The sequence below is a fragment of the Zootoca vivipara genome, chromosome 4 (assembly GCF_965207765.1).
Source record: "Zootoca vivipara chromosome 4, rZooViv2.hap1.1, whole genome shotgun sequence".
In the NCBI taxonomy this organism is placed as follows: Eukaryota; Metazoa; Chordata; class Lepidosauria; order Squamata; family Lacertidae; genus Zootoca; species Zootoca vivipara.
Window position 1 is genome coordinate 77,991,805 of NC_142587.1, and position 15,874 is coordinate 78,007,678.

Here is a 15,874-nt window from a genome sequence, read left to right on the forward strand (position 1 = left end):
CACTCACAAGTGACTAATAATAATAATAATAATAATAATAACAATATGATGTTTTGGAAAGCTTCTTGCGGTATCTTGTTTACAGCCTGTGTGTTATCGAGCATTAAATTTGTTGAAGATTCTTACTGAATACATGTGCATGTCCTGTTCACATCATTTGTGCCTGGGCTCCCATTTCAGAACTTTATCCAGCAGGGCAATCATGAGGCTGGAGCTCAGCCCCAGGTACAAACAGATGGTCTGCAGACGTCAGAGTCTCCCCCTTCTCCTGAGACTCCCTCTGAAGAAAACAAAACCCCAGATGCCAGAAAAGTGAGTGACCCTTTAATGCCTTCCGCCAAAGGAAAAGTAGAAATTCAATTAACTCCGTATAAAAGTAATCTCCCATCAAAGACTATAAGCAACCTGGCGCTCCTGGCAACGTGTGTTGGCAGGATCGTTTCAAGGTCGCTTGAGATTGCGCGAGAACTTTAAAAACAGACTTTCTGAGAAACGCCTGCCAATCCGGGATGTGTCAATGCTCTTTCTCTGCTGTCCGCCCCAGGGAAATGAAAAGAAGAACGACCAGCCCCCCGAAGCGAAAAAGCCCAAAATAAAAGCGAAGAACGTCGAGCTGCCTATTGAGGCGAACTTGGTCTGGCAGCTCGGAAGAGACCTGCTCAACTTGTACATTGAAACAGAGGTGTGTGAAATGAGTGTCGGTATTGTATATACAAATAGCAGTCACAACCTCTGAACGGTGGTAGTTAAGTTGTTAAGATGGCACCCACCCACGCACAGGGTGGGGAGGGGAGGAGGTATTGGCATGCTGAAAGAAACCTAAGAGGGAAAGATCCTCAAACAACCCTGTGAGGACTATGCATCCTCAGTGGGCACCATAGCCAGGGTGGTGGTGGTGGAATGGGCACTGGCCAGAAGCACCCCACACATCCTTTTTTGTTGTTGCAAGTCCCACTTGTCTTAAATCTCAGGCCCCAAATGCTTTATACGTTTAAGACTCAGTCATACCACTTGGGGCTTCCCCCAAAGAATCTTGGGAACTGTCGTTTGTTAAGGATTCTGAGAGCTGCTGGGAAAGTTCTATTCCCCCTCACAGAGCTCCAATTTATCAGAGTGGTTTTAGCAATCAATCCCTCTTCCCAGAGAACTCTGAGAACTGTAGCTCTGTGAGGGGGGATAGGAGTCTCCCAACAACTCTCTTAACAAACTCAGTTCCCAGGATTCTTTGGAAAATTCTTATATCAATTTCTATAAGAATAGATGGGAGTATATTAGTGTGTGTGTGTGTGTGTGTGTGTGTGTGAGAAACACATCTTTGATCTCTCCTCTCCCCCCCCCCCCACTTTCCCACCTTTTTCCTCTTTCACTATTTCTTTATAATAGAAATTATTCCAACAAAAGATTAATATTATATTGGTGGCTATTTAAAAATGTGAATAAATTAAAAGCTTTACAGTACTGCATTTTTTTCACTAATATGTATTGTAAACAAAGTCTTTGAAGGGCCTTCGCGTTTCATTTCACCATTTCACTCTACTTACGAATGGAGCTCCATCCGCCATCTTGGATGTCGTTTAGATAGGGTTGCTTCTACTTAAAAAAATTTTTGACTTACGAATGTGCGTTCGGAACGCATTAAATTCGTAAGTAGAGGTACCACTGTATAGTTACCTGGTCTTCAGAATCTGATGATTTAATGTATTTGTTTTTGTTAATCAAATAGGGCAAGATGATTATGCAAGACAAACTGGAGAAGGAAAGGAATGATGCAAAGAATGCGGTTGAAGAATATGTTTATGATTTCAGAGACAAGTTATCTGGACCATATGAGAAATTTGTGTGTGAGCAGGTACTTACTTCATTTATTCATCATATTTCTGTACCACGCTTAATCAAGAATGCCTCTAAGGTAGTTAGCAAAATGTAAGTGAAATACTGTAGATATTCATCAAACAGTGGCTTCAAATAATTAGCCTATCGTAACGTTTTCAAAATATTATAAATTCCACAAACGGGGTGGATTTCAGCAGCTCTTGGTGCATCCGACTGTAAAAGTAACAAGTAGATTAGTTGGTATCAGTATCAACACGTGTGTCAAATTATTTCTAGGAAGCTTTTTGATGGTTGGTTTGTCAGAGCTTCCCTCAAATTCAAGGTGGTTGGTTTTTAAATCTTGCTGTTACTTGGCAATCAAAATCTCCTTTCTTTATGCTGGCTGCCTCGACAGCAAGGAGGGAAAATCCAAGGGCTGCCTTCTGTCCTGGGGGGCGGTATGTGCCCAATGGTGGTTGAGGGAGGCAAAAGATGTCCCCAAATGAAAGCGCTTTTCCAGCCCCCCACCCCCCATGTTTCTCCATCCAGGCAAGCAAGGGGGCATTATTGTAGTTCAATGAGCACAGGCACTCAGAGGGTGTGGCATGGCTCATGGGGAGAGTTGTGTGGGTCAGAGAGAGGGGCCTGCTGGGTTGCATTCAGCCCCTGAGTCTGCTCTGGAGCATCAAGAGTTTAAGGTGGTGCAGATGGGGCTTAAAGGCCCAGTATGGAAAGGAGATCAGCAATTGGAGCCCAACCCTTTAAGGAATGGTCCCTAGCAGGACTCTGGTTATGAATGTAGAGGCTAGTGAGTTAGAGACAAGGAGTGTTAATCTGCTTGCGGGGTGGAAGGGGCTCAGCCCGCCACTCTCCAATCAGTCTAAAGCCATGGTTCCCAATGTGGGGCACATGCCCCACAGGGGGGCAATTTGATTTTTAAGGGGGGGGCAATTTGGAAGCTTGTTTAGACCAAGTTAATGGCCTTCAAGGCTTCCTCCACGTGAATAGGAGTTCACTTTTTGAATAATCTGAATTATATGTCATTGGGGGGGGGTGCTTAGGTGGGGCATGGCCAAAAAAGGTTGGGAACCGCTGGTCTAGAGCAGGGGTCAGCAAGGGTTACCTCACCTGGGCCGGTTCAGTCCAGCGGAGATCACTTCGTGGGCCGGATCACATGGCTGCGATTTCCGGCACTGCGGAAGCAAGTCCCTGCACCACGCGCTCGAAGGGACTTGCCGAGCAGGCAGCTTGGCTTGTGGGCCAGTTAAACGACCCTTAGCTTGCCTACCCCTGGTCTAGAGTATTGAACCTCAGGGGATCTTTTTGCCTTGAGAAGTCATTCACTGCAGGAGGGTTGTATTGTGTCACGCCTTTCCCCAGATACACAGCGTGTGAGCTGGCTCCATTGTTGAGGTTTCCCTCGGAGCTCCTTTTTCTCCTCCTCAACAATCCGTCAAGATTGCGTGGCTTTATTTTGCACCAGTTAACATTTTTACTTGTTTTGTAAAGTTTCCCTGGTAGCAGGGGGGTGGGTTGGCACAATCTCAAAAACAACGTCTTCTTGGGACCTTTGTGTAGGATCGCCACCGCTTCTCCGCGCTGCTGTCAGAGGTAGAGGACTGGCTATACGAGGAAGGAGAGGACCAGCCTAAACAGGTCTATATGGACAAACTGGCTGAGTTAAAGGTACAGTTAGTTTCGTGATGCAGGTGGTGTGAAGGGAAGAGTTGTTATGGCTTGCTTAAATTCCTTTCAGGGGTCATAACAGTTTTTGCAACTACGTAAAGCTCGATACTGTCTCCCATGTATTCTTATGCTGTCGATTCTATCAACGGATTACAGCAGGGAGGTTTTCCAGACCCAGGCCCCACTTTTAACCCAAACATGCATTTGGGGAACTATTTTGTAATCTTTTACCATATATTTGCATGGTGGTCCCATCCCAGCCCACCAGTTGAAAACCCAGTTTATTAGAGAAAGTATAATTCATCCCATTATGAGGGGGTGTTCTGGTCGATCCTTAAGAGACAATATGAGTATCTTCCTGGGTTCAGGGGCTGTCTAATCATTCTATTACTGGGATAGGTGGTGGCAATATATCTGAACGTTGGAACATTCATTCACTCGTTTTATTTGTAAATTTGCTTTTACACACACACACACACACACACACAACAAACAAACAAACAAACAAAAATAATCCTGCTCAAAGCGGCTTAGAACAAAGAAGCAGGGATGCATTTCAACCACACACTACAAAAACAATTTCATAATAACATAGCAAAACAAAAATATAATAACAAAAAAGACCACATTTCAATAGCACATCTCTCAGACCTGCTTTGATTAATTCATCACTATTCGCCTTTACAACTGGTCCTCCTACGGATGTGATTTCTGCATTACTTTATATTTTGCCACAGCAGTCCTGAACATTCTTCAGAAACGGGGCTTTGCCTCTCAAGCTCTTTTAAGAATGGGCTTGGGCCAAGCAAAAGCTACAGTCAGGCAAAGAATGAAAGACACTGAGAGACAACAGGACTGCCTAAGGTGCCCCGCCTACAAAATTATAGAAACTGAGAGATATGTTGCTGCACTGGCAGCATATCTCTATTTTCTTGTATCCAAAAATGCAAGAAGGGCCTTTACACTTGCCAGAAGCTCGACTCTGCCCTCCCCAGTCCTGGAAGGATCCTTCAAAAAAGTCCCATATGCCCAGAGACTTTGTGCCTGCCCATTGGGGGATATAGGAACCCCCGAACATCTATTTTTTAGGTGTCCTTTCTATAATGAGGCACGTAGAGATACTATTGACCACTTGCTGAAGAGGCTTGCTGACCTCCCGGAAAAACACAAATTTGATCTCCTTTTAGGTAAAGATCATAAGACGACCCAGATGGTCGCCAGATTCTGTCTACAGATCTGTAGGCGCAGGCCATCCCCCGATACAAATTAGTCCGTCAAGAAATCCCCATACTTGGACCCATGGGTGACTCTGGGCCAATTTTCTTCGGTAGTTTTTCCTAAAGATTTTATATGCTTACGCATTTAGCGCATTTTTTAACATGTAAGTCACGGCTGTATGTTGTTTTAAATGTCTGCTTTGCTTTGGGAGTGCAGTCCCATTATGTATTTTACAGGCTGGTCTCTGACCGTAATAATAATAATAATAATAATAATAATAATAATAATAATAATAATAATAATAATAATAATATTTTGCCATTTCTTTAATGGTTAGTCAACCATAATAAACATTTGATTTACTGGGGGGTTTTGTAGGGGGGGTTAGAAGAGTCTTTAGGGGGCAGGAAGATCCAGTGCAAGGGGCCAAAGACCTTTTCGTAGGCATTTTAGGTGGCAGATAAGCGATCTAAAAGTTTCCTTGAATGTATAGTGAATCCTTCTGGTCTCTCTAGACATTTGGGGCTCCCATTGAAGCAAGATATCAAGAAGCGGAAGAACGACCAAAGTTGCTGGATGAGCTGCAGCATAAAGCGCAAAACTATGCCAAGATTACTGATGAATACAGGAAGAAGGTGTGTGTGATATCACTGAGAATGAATATGATGTGTTGTTGCTACTTGTTCAGTTGATTTATATCCCACTTTTTGACTTGTCTTCAAAGCAGCTAATAACTTAGAATTATAAATATGTTTGTAAAAATGTACACCCACAAAGCTGGATGCAATAATTAAAAGCTGTAATGTATAACAATTAAGACATAGATTAAAACATTTAGAATCATAGAATCCTAGAGTTGGAAGAGACCACAAGGGCCATCCAGTCCAACCCCCTGCCAAGCAGGAAACACCATCAAAGCATTCTTGACATATGCCTGTCAAGCCTCTGCTTAAAGACCTCCAAAGAAGGAGACTCCACCACACTCCTTGGTAGCAAATTCCACTGCCGAACAGCTCTTACTGTCAGGAAGTTCTTCCTAATGTTTAGGTGGAATCTTCTTTCTTGTAGCTTGAATCCATTGCTCCGTGTCCGCTTCTCTGGAGCAGCAGAAAACAATCTTTCACCCTCCTCTATATGGCATCCTTTTATATATTTGAACATGGCTATCATATCACCCCTTAACCTTCTCTTCTCCAGGCTAAACATACCCAGCTCCCTAAGCCATTCCTCATAAGGCATCGTTTCCAGGCCTTTGACCATTTTGGTTAAATAATATCTTATCTTATTTTTTAAATATTAGAGCAGCATTTACGGTGTAAAAGGTCTCCTGAAATAAAACCATTTTAGCCTGCTATCTGAAACTTAGTGAGAATGGCGGCTGCCTGATACCTAATAAGAGAAAGCTGGGCCCACATTTGATGGGCGTTGTAGTCCAAAACATTTGGGGAAACCTCTGAGATACTTTTCTCATCTGGTGATTCTCTTTTTTTTTTTTCTTTTATCATTTTTATTGATTTTCCAATAAAAACAGCCAATTAACATATCCATCTAATCATAATCCAATTTAAAAAAAAATATTACAATCCAAATTATTAATTTTCCCGGGCTTCCCATAGTCTGGACCTCTGAAGTATATCTCCAATATCTTCGTTCCTGCCGCCTTCTTGTTCTCATATTTTCCACATTCTGATCTTAACGCTTTAAAGTTCTCTGTCCCTGGCTATGCGATTCTCAATCATGTCAGAAATCATATATCCTTTCATCCATCGAGTACAGCTTTATTTGTGTACATATATTTTTTCAACAGTCTATTTGCCAGCACAGTTTTTCCTGAATTCATTCCAATCTTCCAATCCAGGCTGTTGTCCAAGCCTGTCGTTTGAAATTTAATGACGCATTTACTTCCACATTGTTAAGTTGTTACTGATTTCCTGTCGTTAAATTGTTGAGCATACTGTTTGCAATATTGCAGTGTAAATGAACTGTATTCCGCAGATATAAGTCATTTGGCGATCGATCAGCTTTTCCGGAAACCACACAATCCCCCCCCCTCTGGGCCCTAGAAGGGGGGGTTTGCTAGACATCCATTTAAGCCTTCTCGCTCGGTCATAATGAATAAATTCTGCACACAGATGCACTGTATGTTATCCCAAATCATTATAAAGTCAGCTAGCAAGTATTTCCCACTTCCTTCGAAAAAGGGAGGAATTCTCATTTTTCCGTGCTGCGTCATATTAACAAGCGCCATCTTGTTTCTTCTTTTATCTTTATAAAGTCTTTCAAGTCTAAGTAAAGCTGCACAATTGAATACTTAATTATAAATAGAAGTCCATCTGTACTTTTAAAAAAATAATTAGGTTTCTTAATGAGGCTTGGCATAGAAAAACAATTGTGTAGGTATTGAGAAGAAAAGGAACATACCAATCACCTCCATAATCCAAACACCATGATGAGAATCTCTTTGAAGTCCAAGCTTAACCACCAGGGACTGTGCAGTTCTGCAGGTTTTTTCAGTCTTCAGTCCAGACTATGTCTGTTTATTGTCCAAATCTAATTATTTTATCAAACATATATTTCCAGCCATGAGGGTGACTTTGGAGAGTGCCAGCCGTGCCGTGCTCTGGAACCCAGCATCCTGCCGCTTGCACCTTGATGCAAGCTGACAATATTGGATGGTCTGCAGGTCTACGAGACAGTCCTCCCCCACCCTGGGGAGTCTGCCCATAATTACCCCCGGTTCAACCCTGAATTACCAGCACGGCTGAGGTCTCATCGTGTGGGAGTCACCCATTTTTCACCGCCGGAAACAGGAAGCCTCATATGGTGGTTTTCATTCAGCCACTAGCCCAGCAAAAACTGCAAAGTTGAAGACAAGAAACCAGTCTTCCACATTAATAATATATTTGATTTTATTTGGTAATGGCCACAAATTTAGTATGGTTTTAAGGCCAGATAAGTATTTTTATTTAATTTCCATGTCCCATCAAAATTTTCCAGCTTCATGAAGACATCACGTTTTGTCATAAAGCAAATTCCCCATATCTTCCTTCCAAAACTGTCGTTATCACAAACTAATCTGAAAAGCTTCCCACCAGCAGATTTATTCCACACACACACCTGGTCAACCAAAAATTAAAAATAAACAAGGGAAAATGTTTTAATCAAATATTAGCTGTAACTTGTATGTCAGCATCATAAATCCTGTTTCTAAGCGAAGTGCAGAGTTCAGGCATGAATCTTCCTGTACTTTTATATATAGCCAATAATTGAGAATTTATATTTCACCATAAATGGTTATATAGCCCACTCTTGTTTCTTACATAGGAGGGTGTAAAACATGTTAAAGACCGGCAAGGCTGAACCTGGCTGTAAATGCCAACTATACCAGTTGAACTCAGCAGAGTAGCGCAGGCACAGCGGAAACTTCTTGGTTGCAAGATGAAGGCAAGTTGCAGGAACACAGGAACTCACTGCCACTAGTACTGTGTAACTATATACAGCTTTATTTACAAGAACAAAACAAACAGTACATAGATCAGTACTTCTCTCTATCTCTCCACAACACAATAACCACATCAGAAACACACCACCAACTCTCCACAAAACCCCACAAATTCAGCCTTAGTCCAATAGGGTTACTGCACCAACCACCAAGCTAATTATCCAGCCCTGGAGATTGCTGAATCACTCTTCTGGGCATGTTGCCAGCTTTTAATTGCTATGTGACCAGATGCACGTACTCACACAGTGAAAAAACCTCAACAAAACAGGCATCCCCAAACTTCAGCCCTCCAGATGTTTTGGACTACAATTCCTATCTTCCCCAACCACTGGTCCAGTTAGCTAGGGATCATGGGAGTTGTAGGCCAAAACATCTGGAGGGCCGCAGTTTGGAGAAGAGGAAGCGCTCATTATTCACACTATCCCGTTTATCCCTTTTGAGAGGATTATGCAAAGCAGCACTTAGTTCAGGGGTTGGCAACCTTTAGCCGAAAAAATAGCCAACAGCCACATCAGACTTTCAGCTTCTGAAAAACGTTAGAAAACCGGAACACTTACTTCAAAGTTCTTGGTGTTCGGGAACCAAGGTTCCACTGTAGTCATAACTGACATCCTAGGTTAAGCATCAGATATAGGATATTACTTGTTCATCAGCTTGAGGATGCCAGGGAAAACATAATCTCCAATGTACTGCATTATTCTGTGTTTCAGGATGAGAAGTACCTCCATATTGACGAAACTGAGATCAACAAAGTAGAAAAATGTGTCTGTGACACCATGGAATGGCTACACAACATTCGGAACGCCCAAGCAAAGCAAAGTCTAGATCAGGATCCTGCCGTGTGTGTGAATGAGATCAAAGGAAAGCTGAGGGTAAGTGTTAATCATGGTACAGAAACACTTTCTGACGGTTCATCTCCCAGGAAAGGCGAGCCTAGGTGAAGTTCATTCTGAAGACAAAGGGGCAGAGCAGGGTGAACTATTGCAAGCATAGATGTTGAGATATTGCAGGGCTGGGGCCTTCCAGACGTCGCTGGATTACAACTTCCATCATCCCTGGCTATTGGCTGGCTGCTGATGAAAGATCCAACCGAATCACGAGGGCCACAGGTTCCCCATTGCTGGTACATGGCATAGGATTAAAGACTACATCCTTTCCTCTCTGCACTTACTGGCTGCCACTTCTGGGAGTGGGAAGGTTTTGAGCATGGTGGCGTCTTTGATGCACTTTGTATTACTAGATGTTGAGAGGAGAGGCAGGGCTGCATGTTTCTGCCATCAGCCAGGTTATCGCAGTACAGTCATACCTCATGTTACGTTTGCTGCGGGTTACGTACTTCCGGGTTGCGCTCTGAAGTACCGGAACGGGTTACTTCCGGGTTCGGCGCGTGTGCATGCGCAGAAGCACCAAATCACAACCCGTGTGTGCGCAGACGCGGGTTGCGAAGGCTGTGGCTTGCGAACGTGGATCCCGTTTGCAACCCGAGCGTCCACTGTAATTAGTTTCTGGCCTAAACAGAGCCGTTGCTTTTCAAGCATGTCAAGGTGACTGAGCTAAAATAAGGCAGTAGTTTATACATATTGGTCAACTGCATCAATATAATTTCTGGTTTTTTTTATTTTCTGTTTAGGAGCTTCACAGCTTGTGTGAGCCCATTGTAACCCAAGCCAAGCCAAAGGTAGACTCTCCCAAACAGGAAGAGCAACCAGAACCATTGCCTAATCATAAAAACGAAGAGCTGGAAGAGATTAAGAACATTGAGACAGTGCAGCAAAATGGCGACTGTCACATAAACGAGAGTCCAGTTAACATGGACCTCGACTAGACCCAATGCATTTCAGTGAGCAGCTTCATCATGGGAAAAGACTTCAGATGTGTTATGTGATATGGGGGGGATGTAATGTTTGAGGGGAGGTATTTATACTTTGTTTTATTATTTGGGGAACGAATATATTGAAAAGGTAGAAGTTGAGATCATGATAATCCTAAAAGGAAAATTCCCTTGGTAACTTTCAGATTCCTGTGGAATTGTGAACACTTAACAAAATCTTCTGTGTGGGAATTTAACCTTTTGTAATCAGTTAAGGCTACCTAATATCAAGGGGTTGTTACAAAAGGGTTGCAGCTAGAGCTTTTTGTAGACACCAAGGTAGTTTTTCCTTTCTTCTCCATTTTTGATACATTTCTTCCACTGGCAAAATACATTCAGTCAAAGGCATACACGAAAACCAAAACTTTAAAGAAAATGTTATTTGTACCCATTGTCCATAATATTTGCTAGACTAAAAAAATTAGAAGGAATATGTGAAGCAGCATGCAGAATTGCTTAAGTTCCGTCTCTTGCTCAACAAGTCGCTTTCATGTGTGAAAAAACTGAATGAAGGTTAAACTGATCCTGTTGTAAGTTCTTGTGGTGCCTTTAGTGAGCTTTAATAAAGTTCATTGAAATGGTGTGGTTCTTTACAGTGTTGGTTTTGTGTTACTCAGTTTCTAGCCTAGCCTTGGTCTCGGAAGCTGTTAGTAGCACATAAATACTTTCTGAATAACAAATTAGATACTTATGGCTCAGTGGACTGGATCTAGCCTCCAGTTCAAGTATGAAACCACTAGAATGCAAATTAGCCATGTCTAACTTAAGTCTCGCTGATCTTCCATGCATTTACCCAAATTATGACTTGAACCTAGACCAGGCATCCCCAGACTGCAGCCCTCCAGATGTTTTGGCCTACAACTCCCATGATCCCTAGCTAACAGGACCAGTGGTCGGGGAAGATGGGAATTGTAGTCCAAAACATCTGGAGGGCCGAAGTTTGGGGGTGCCTGACCTAGACCCAAAGCCAACAGTTTTCAGTGGAAGAATTAAGGATGTGCCTTTAAGTCTCTCTCACGGTTAAAAAAAAAAAAGTGAAACATGCATGCTAAACTCTAGTTTGCGTCATACTGGCTATCAATGTTTTTGCCATCCATTTGAGCAGAGGTATGTATCAGTGTGATGAGACAACAGAACAGCAACGCTGTTACCTTTAAAGAGGAGGATTGGGCTCAGGAAAATTCTTATTAAGCACCATTTCAGCTGAAGGGGGGGGAATAACACAACAGAAGAAATTACACCAGGACTTTAAAGCATGACTTTTCACTGGTTCCAGTGACTTGGCAAATGACAGGCTCAGTTTCTTGCTGCTCCTTGGTAATTAGCACTGAAAATGTCTGTACCGAGAACAGACAAATCGGGCTTCCGACAGTTTCCCGGGAAACTGTCAATTTCATAATAGTTGATTGTGCGGTAAGTGTTGGGTCCCCCGTGGCTAATCCGTCTGTTTAAAAGCTTGGATCGCTCATGCTTCAACCTAGGGGGTGGGGAAAGGAAGTTGCAGGTGGGAAGAGAAAACTCTGTGGTCAATTTACTTGCCAGCCTGGGCTTCCCGCTTACCTCCTGCTTGAAGTGTTTGCATAAAGACGCTTGCTAATTTCATCTTGAATGTCCTCAGTGGTAACTGTAGCCGGGGAGAGCCGGGGATTAGAGATTGCTTCCTGCCGAAAGCAGAAGAACAGCCACTGCATTATTCATACACCTTAACTGCTGTTAGAAGAGCAATAGCAGCCGGTGATGCTGCTGCTCTTGAATCTTCCGCCATGGAAGTTTGGGGAGCTGCTATGTTGGAGAATCCATACTGAAGCAGATGGCATAAGGCTGGTACCCAATCAGATGGCAGCCATTTCCATTCTGTACTTTGCACGCTGTTAAATCGTTCTCCTTTTGCTCAAGGTTTCATTGCCAACATCTGCCTTTTAAGTTGCTATTTCAGCATGGTACTCATTTAACAGGTTTGTTTTTCCTTCCTCCTGGATTTACATATTAATTTTAATAGGCCAGAGAGGTGCATTTAGCATCTACTGAATGGCAGGGTGTGGTCATGGCTGCTTTAGGATTTCTTTGTGCTTATCTTACTGTACCTTATATGCTCCCAGAATTCTTTGCTTACTCCCTCTCCCTGCCATCAGAAAGGGAAATCTGCAAAATCCTCTGGGCCCAGAGAACCACCCCGAGGACCATAGGATTGCTCCCTTTAAAGGAAAAAGTGGGACCTTAACAGAAACATTGCCCCAGCAACAATTGCTGGAGATGCAGGAAAATAAAACGATTCAACTTGCTCATTTTGCATTGACTAGCGATGCTTTCAGAACACAAAGGCATACATAAAAACTGGTGGGCTCAGGATGTGGCTCATGGCCTCCCCCTATTAACTGCACCACTGCAGTTGACATACGGACCTTAGGTGTGGCAGGATCCTGCGTTATCTTCTCTTGCTCTCTGAGCTGCAGATCGGAGGACTTGCCTTCTAGCACAGGGTGAATGGGCATACTTTGAGGATGTATCAGGATTTCATAAGGAACCATGGGATGTTTCCAGGAGGATGGGGTAAAAATTTCCCAAGGTTCGGCTTGGCCAAAGGTTCCTATGGGGAGAGAAAGGAAATGAATCTCTAAACAAGTGTAACTGAAGAAACAGCATGCCATGGAAGTACTGTAGCTCCTTCAGTAACTTGAGGCTGCAGAGAGCATTTCTAAAAAGAAATATTACTTAAACAGGATGTTGGTCAAATAGCAGTACCTTCCATTTCATAGAATCATAGAGTTGGAAGAGACCACAAGGGCCATCCAGTCCAACCCCCTGCCAAGCAGGAAACACCATCAAAGCATTCCTGACAGATGGCTGTCAAGCCTCCGCTTAAAGACCTCCAAAGGAGGAGACTCCACCACACTCCTTGGTAGCAAGTCCCACTGTCGAACAGCTCTTACTGTCAAGAAGTTCTTCCTAATATTTAGGTGGAATCTTCTTTCTTGTAGCTTGAATCCATTGCTCCGTGTCCGCTTCTCTGGAGCAGCAGAAAACAACCTTTCACCCTCTTCTATATGACATCCTTTTATATATTTGAACATGGCTATCATATCACCCCTTAACCTTCTCTTCTCCAGGCTAAACATACCCAGCTCCCTAAGCCGTTCCTCATAAGGCATCGTTTCCAGGCCTTTGACCATTTTGGTTGCCCTCTTCTGGACACATTCCAGCTTGTCAGTATCCTTCTTGAACTGTGGTGCCCAGAACTGGACACAGTACTCCAGGTGAGGTCTGACCAGAGCAGAATACAGTAGTACTATTACTTCCCTTGATCTAGATGCTATACTCCTATTGATGCCGCCCAGAATTGCATTGGCTTTTTTAGCTGCTGCATCACAGTTGACTCATGTCAAGTTTGTGGTCTACCAAGACTCCTAGATCCTTTTCACATGTACTGCTCTCAAGCCAGATGTCACCCATCCTATATTTGTGCCTTTCAAAAAATTTTGCTTTACATATTGCAAGCTCTTTGGTATTCTCCGGTGATGCACACCCGGAGATGAAGTCCTAGGGCTAGCTGTTCCAAAACTCCTCATGATAACATAGGAATGAGGAATGTACCGTACCTACAGGAGTCATGGGCAGATTGGGTGCTTACGTCTTTGCACACAGCAGTTGTGTGTCAGAGTAACTTCTGCTTCAGGGCGGCTAAACCAACAACCTGCTGCAATATCTTAGACTGTGGACATTTGATAAGCACAAGAGATTGCGCATAGTTCTTTTTAAAAATTGGAGCGAGGATAGCTCAATATTTTAGTAATGTTGCATGAGAAGGAATGCATTTGCTGTTCTAAAATTTGATTTCATCCACTAAGCCACAGAGACTGGAATCAAAGGGACTTGAGGAATGACTGTCTAACTTGTTTTGTTGCCAAGTACACTCAGACTGTGTTCACATGAGGGGCTAAAATGCAGCAAAATCCACCACCCCGTGTTTCAAGTTGCATAATGTTGTATGCACCAGAGAGAGGACAGAAATGTCTTCGCCCACATTCCTGGCAGCCGCATCCCTTCCAACTCTAATTCATGAAGCTGTCACCTGCGCATGTCCTGTCATCTGCACATGTGCAATTACTGTCTCAAATGTACACACCTCGGCTTAATTGCAATGGGCACATGGCTTAAGTTTTCAAATCAGACAGAAGCTGGTTCGAGGAGAAAACATATCAAACAGCAGTATTTCTCAATAAACTACAGGGAAGATGCGGCTAGATTTGCATGCGCACAGCTTCAAACACCAGGAGTGGGTGCTCACTGGAGCCCTAGTAAATATTAATGTGTCAACCGTCTATGTTAGGGTGCATTCCTACACACAGCTGTCAGTTCCTCTTAAATGAGTAATATGGTCCTTGTGTTTTGTGCATGTGCCATTTACCAATGTATTCTCCATCCAGGCTCCACAACCGAACAGTACGATCAGTTGAACAAGATAGCAGGATGTTCTCTTCATCTATAACTTCTAACCTATTTATCAAGCCAGAGATGACAACCAGTTAGAAATCCATGTGCACAACTTATTTTTGTTAAAGGTTAAGCCAATACTTACGATGGAACCAGATTCAAATGAGCTCTCCAGTGGTTCACATCTGTAGCAACAGAAAGGAATAGAACACAGGACTCAGCTACATTAGTAAAGAAAAAGCGCTTTATGTGCATTATAACACTGTGTCACCAGATGGAGCTGTGGAGTCCTGTCCTTTGGCAACGTGTTTTCCCTTTATGAAGTTCACAACACGTTTTTCTGAAATGCTTTTTTGATGTGTCTAGATCCAGCCTCAGTTCATGGATAAAACATACATTACAGTATGTAAAAAGGTAAAGGTACCCCTGACCGCAAAGTCCAGTTGCGGATGACTCTGGGGTTGCGTGCTTATCTCACTTTACTGTTCGAGGGAGCCAGTGTTTGTCCGCAAACACCTTCCAGGTCATGTGGCCAGCATGACTAAGCCACTTCTGGCAAACCAGAGCAGCGCACGGAAACGGCGTTTACCTCCCTGCCAGAGCGGTACCTATTTATCTACTTGCACTTTGACATTCTTTCGAACTGCTAGGTGGGCCAGGAGCTGGGACCGAGCAACAGGAGCTCACCCCATCGCGGGGATTCAAACCGCTGACCTTCCGATCGGCAAGCCCTAGGCTCAGTGGTTTAGACCACAGCGCCACCCACATCCCTTTACACGCAGTGTGGTGTGTTTGAAGTCACATGAAGTGCAATCCTATACATGTCTACATAGAAGTAAACACAATTTATTTCAATTGGATTTACTCCCGGGTAAATGATATTTCAACTCACTGAGTCCAACTGGACTTGCTTTTCAGTACACATGTGCATTTGTGCTGTCAATCTATAACCCAAAAGCAAAGATGCTAAACGTCTCTACTATAAGTAAAATATACATACACTTTGGTGCTTCTTGTTCTGGATGCTGAAGAGCATAATCTTTGATGTCATGGACATACACGTATCCATCCTCATCGGCGGCATACAAATATGAATCATCAGCAGTCACGGCAATGCCGGTGATCAAGGATTTCCCTCTTGACTGGAACACACATTGATGCAGACCATGTTGTTAGTTAACACAGTTACATAAGGGATGGGCAACTTCTCTATTCTAATGGAAGGAGAGCTTCAATCTCCATGCCAGAACAATCAAGGTGTCCTGAAGTTGTCATCATCTAGCACAGCTTTCCCCAACCTTGTACCCTCCAGATGTTTTAGACTACAACTCCCATCAACCACAATCACCACAATT

The 15,874-nt window shown here is 43.2% G+C and overlaps 2 protein-coding genes across 5 annotated transcripts in view; one reads left to right on the forward strand and one right to left on the reverse strand.

Annotated features, from left to right (window-relative positions):
• HSPH1 (heat shock protein family H (Hsp110) member 1) overlaps window positions 1-10,669 on the forward strand; it is a 35,532-nt gene extending 24,863 nt beyond the window's left edge. For both annotated transcript variants that reach the window (XM_060273803.2, XM_088668237.1), the window contains exons 12-18: window positions 181-312; window positions 545-682; window positions 1,724-1,849; window positions 3,391-3,498; window positions 5,232-5,351; window positions 8,929-9,090; window positions 9,849-10,669. In XM_060273803.2, coding sequence (XP_060129786.1) covers window positions 181-312; window positions 545-682; window positions 1,724-1,849; window positions 3,391-3,498; window positions 5,232-5,351; window positions 8,929-9,090; window positions 9,849-10,043 — 981 coding nt within the window. In that variant the 3' untranslated portion in view covers window positions 10,044-10,669. The remainder of the gene's footprint in view (window positions 1-180; window positions 313-544; window positions 683-1,723; window positions 1,850-3,390; window positions 3,499-5,231; window positions 5,352-8,928; window positions 9,091-9,848) is intronic.
• Window positions 10,620-15,874, reverse strand: part of LOC118085230 (cilia- and flagella-associated protein 337-like) — a 30,578-nt gene continuing 25,323 nt past the window's right edge. For 2 of the 3 annotated variants that reach the window (XM_088668236.1, XM_035115657.3), the window contains 6 exons: window positions 15,520-15,661; window positions 14,665-14,704; window positions 14,494-14,582; window positions 12,491-12,675; window positions 11,649-11,749; window positions 10,620-11,565 (listed from right to left, as the gene is read on the reverse strand). In XM_088668236.1, the coding sequence (XP_088524362.1) occupies window positions 11,385-11,565; window positions 11,649-11,749; window positions 12,491-12,675; window positions 14,494-14,582; window positions 14,665-14,704; window positions 15,520-15,661 (738 nt within the window). In that variant the 3' untranslated portion in view covers window positions 10,620-11,384. Of the gene's footprint in view, window positions 11,566-11,648; window positions 11,750-12,490; window positions 12,676-14,493; window positions 14,583-14,664; window positions 14,705-15,519; window positions 15,662-15,874 lie in introns of those variants that run through there. The other variant, XR_015949674.1, reaches the window with a different exon arrangement.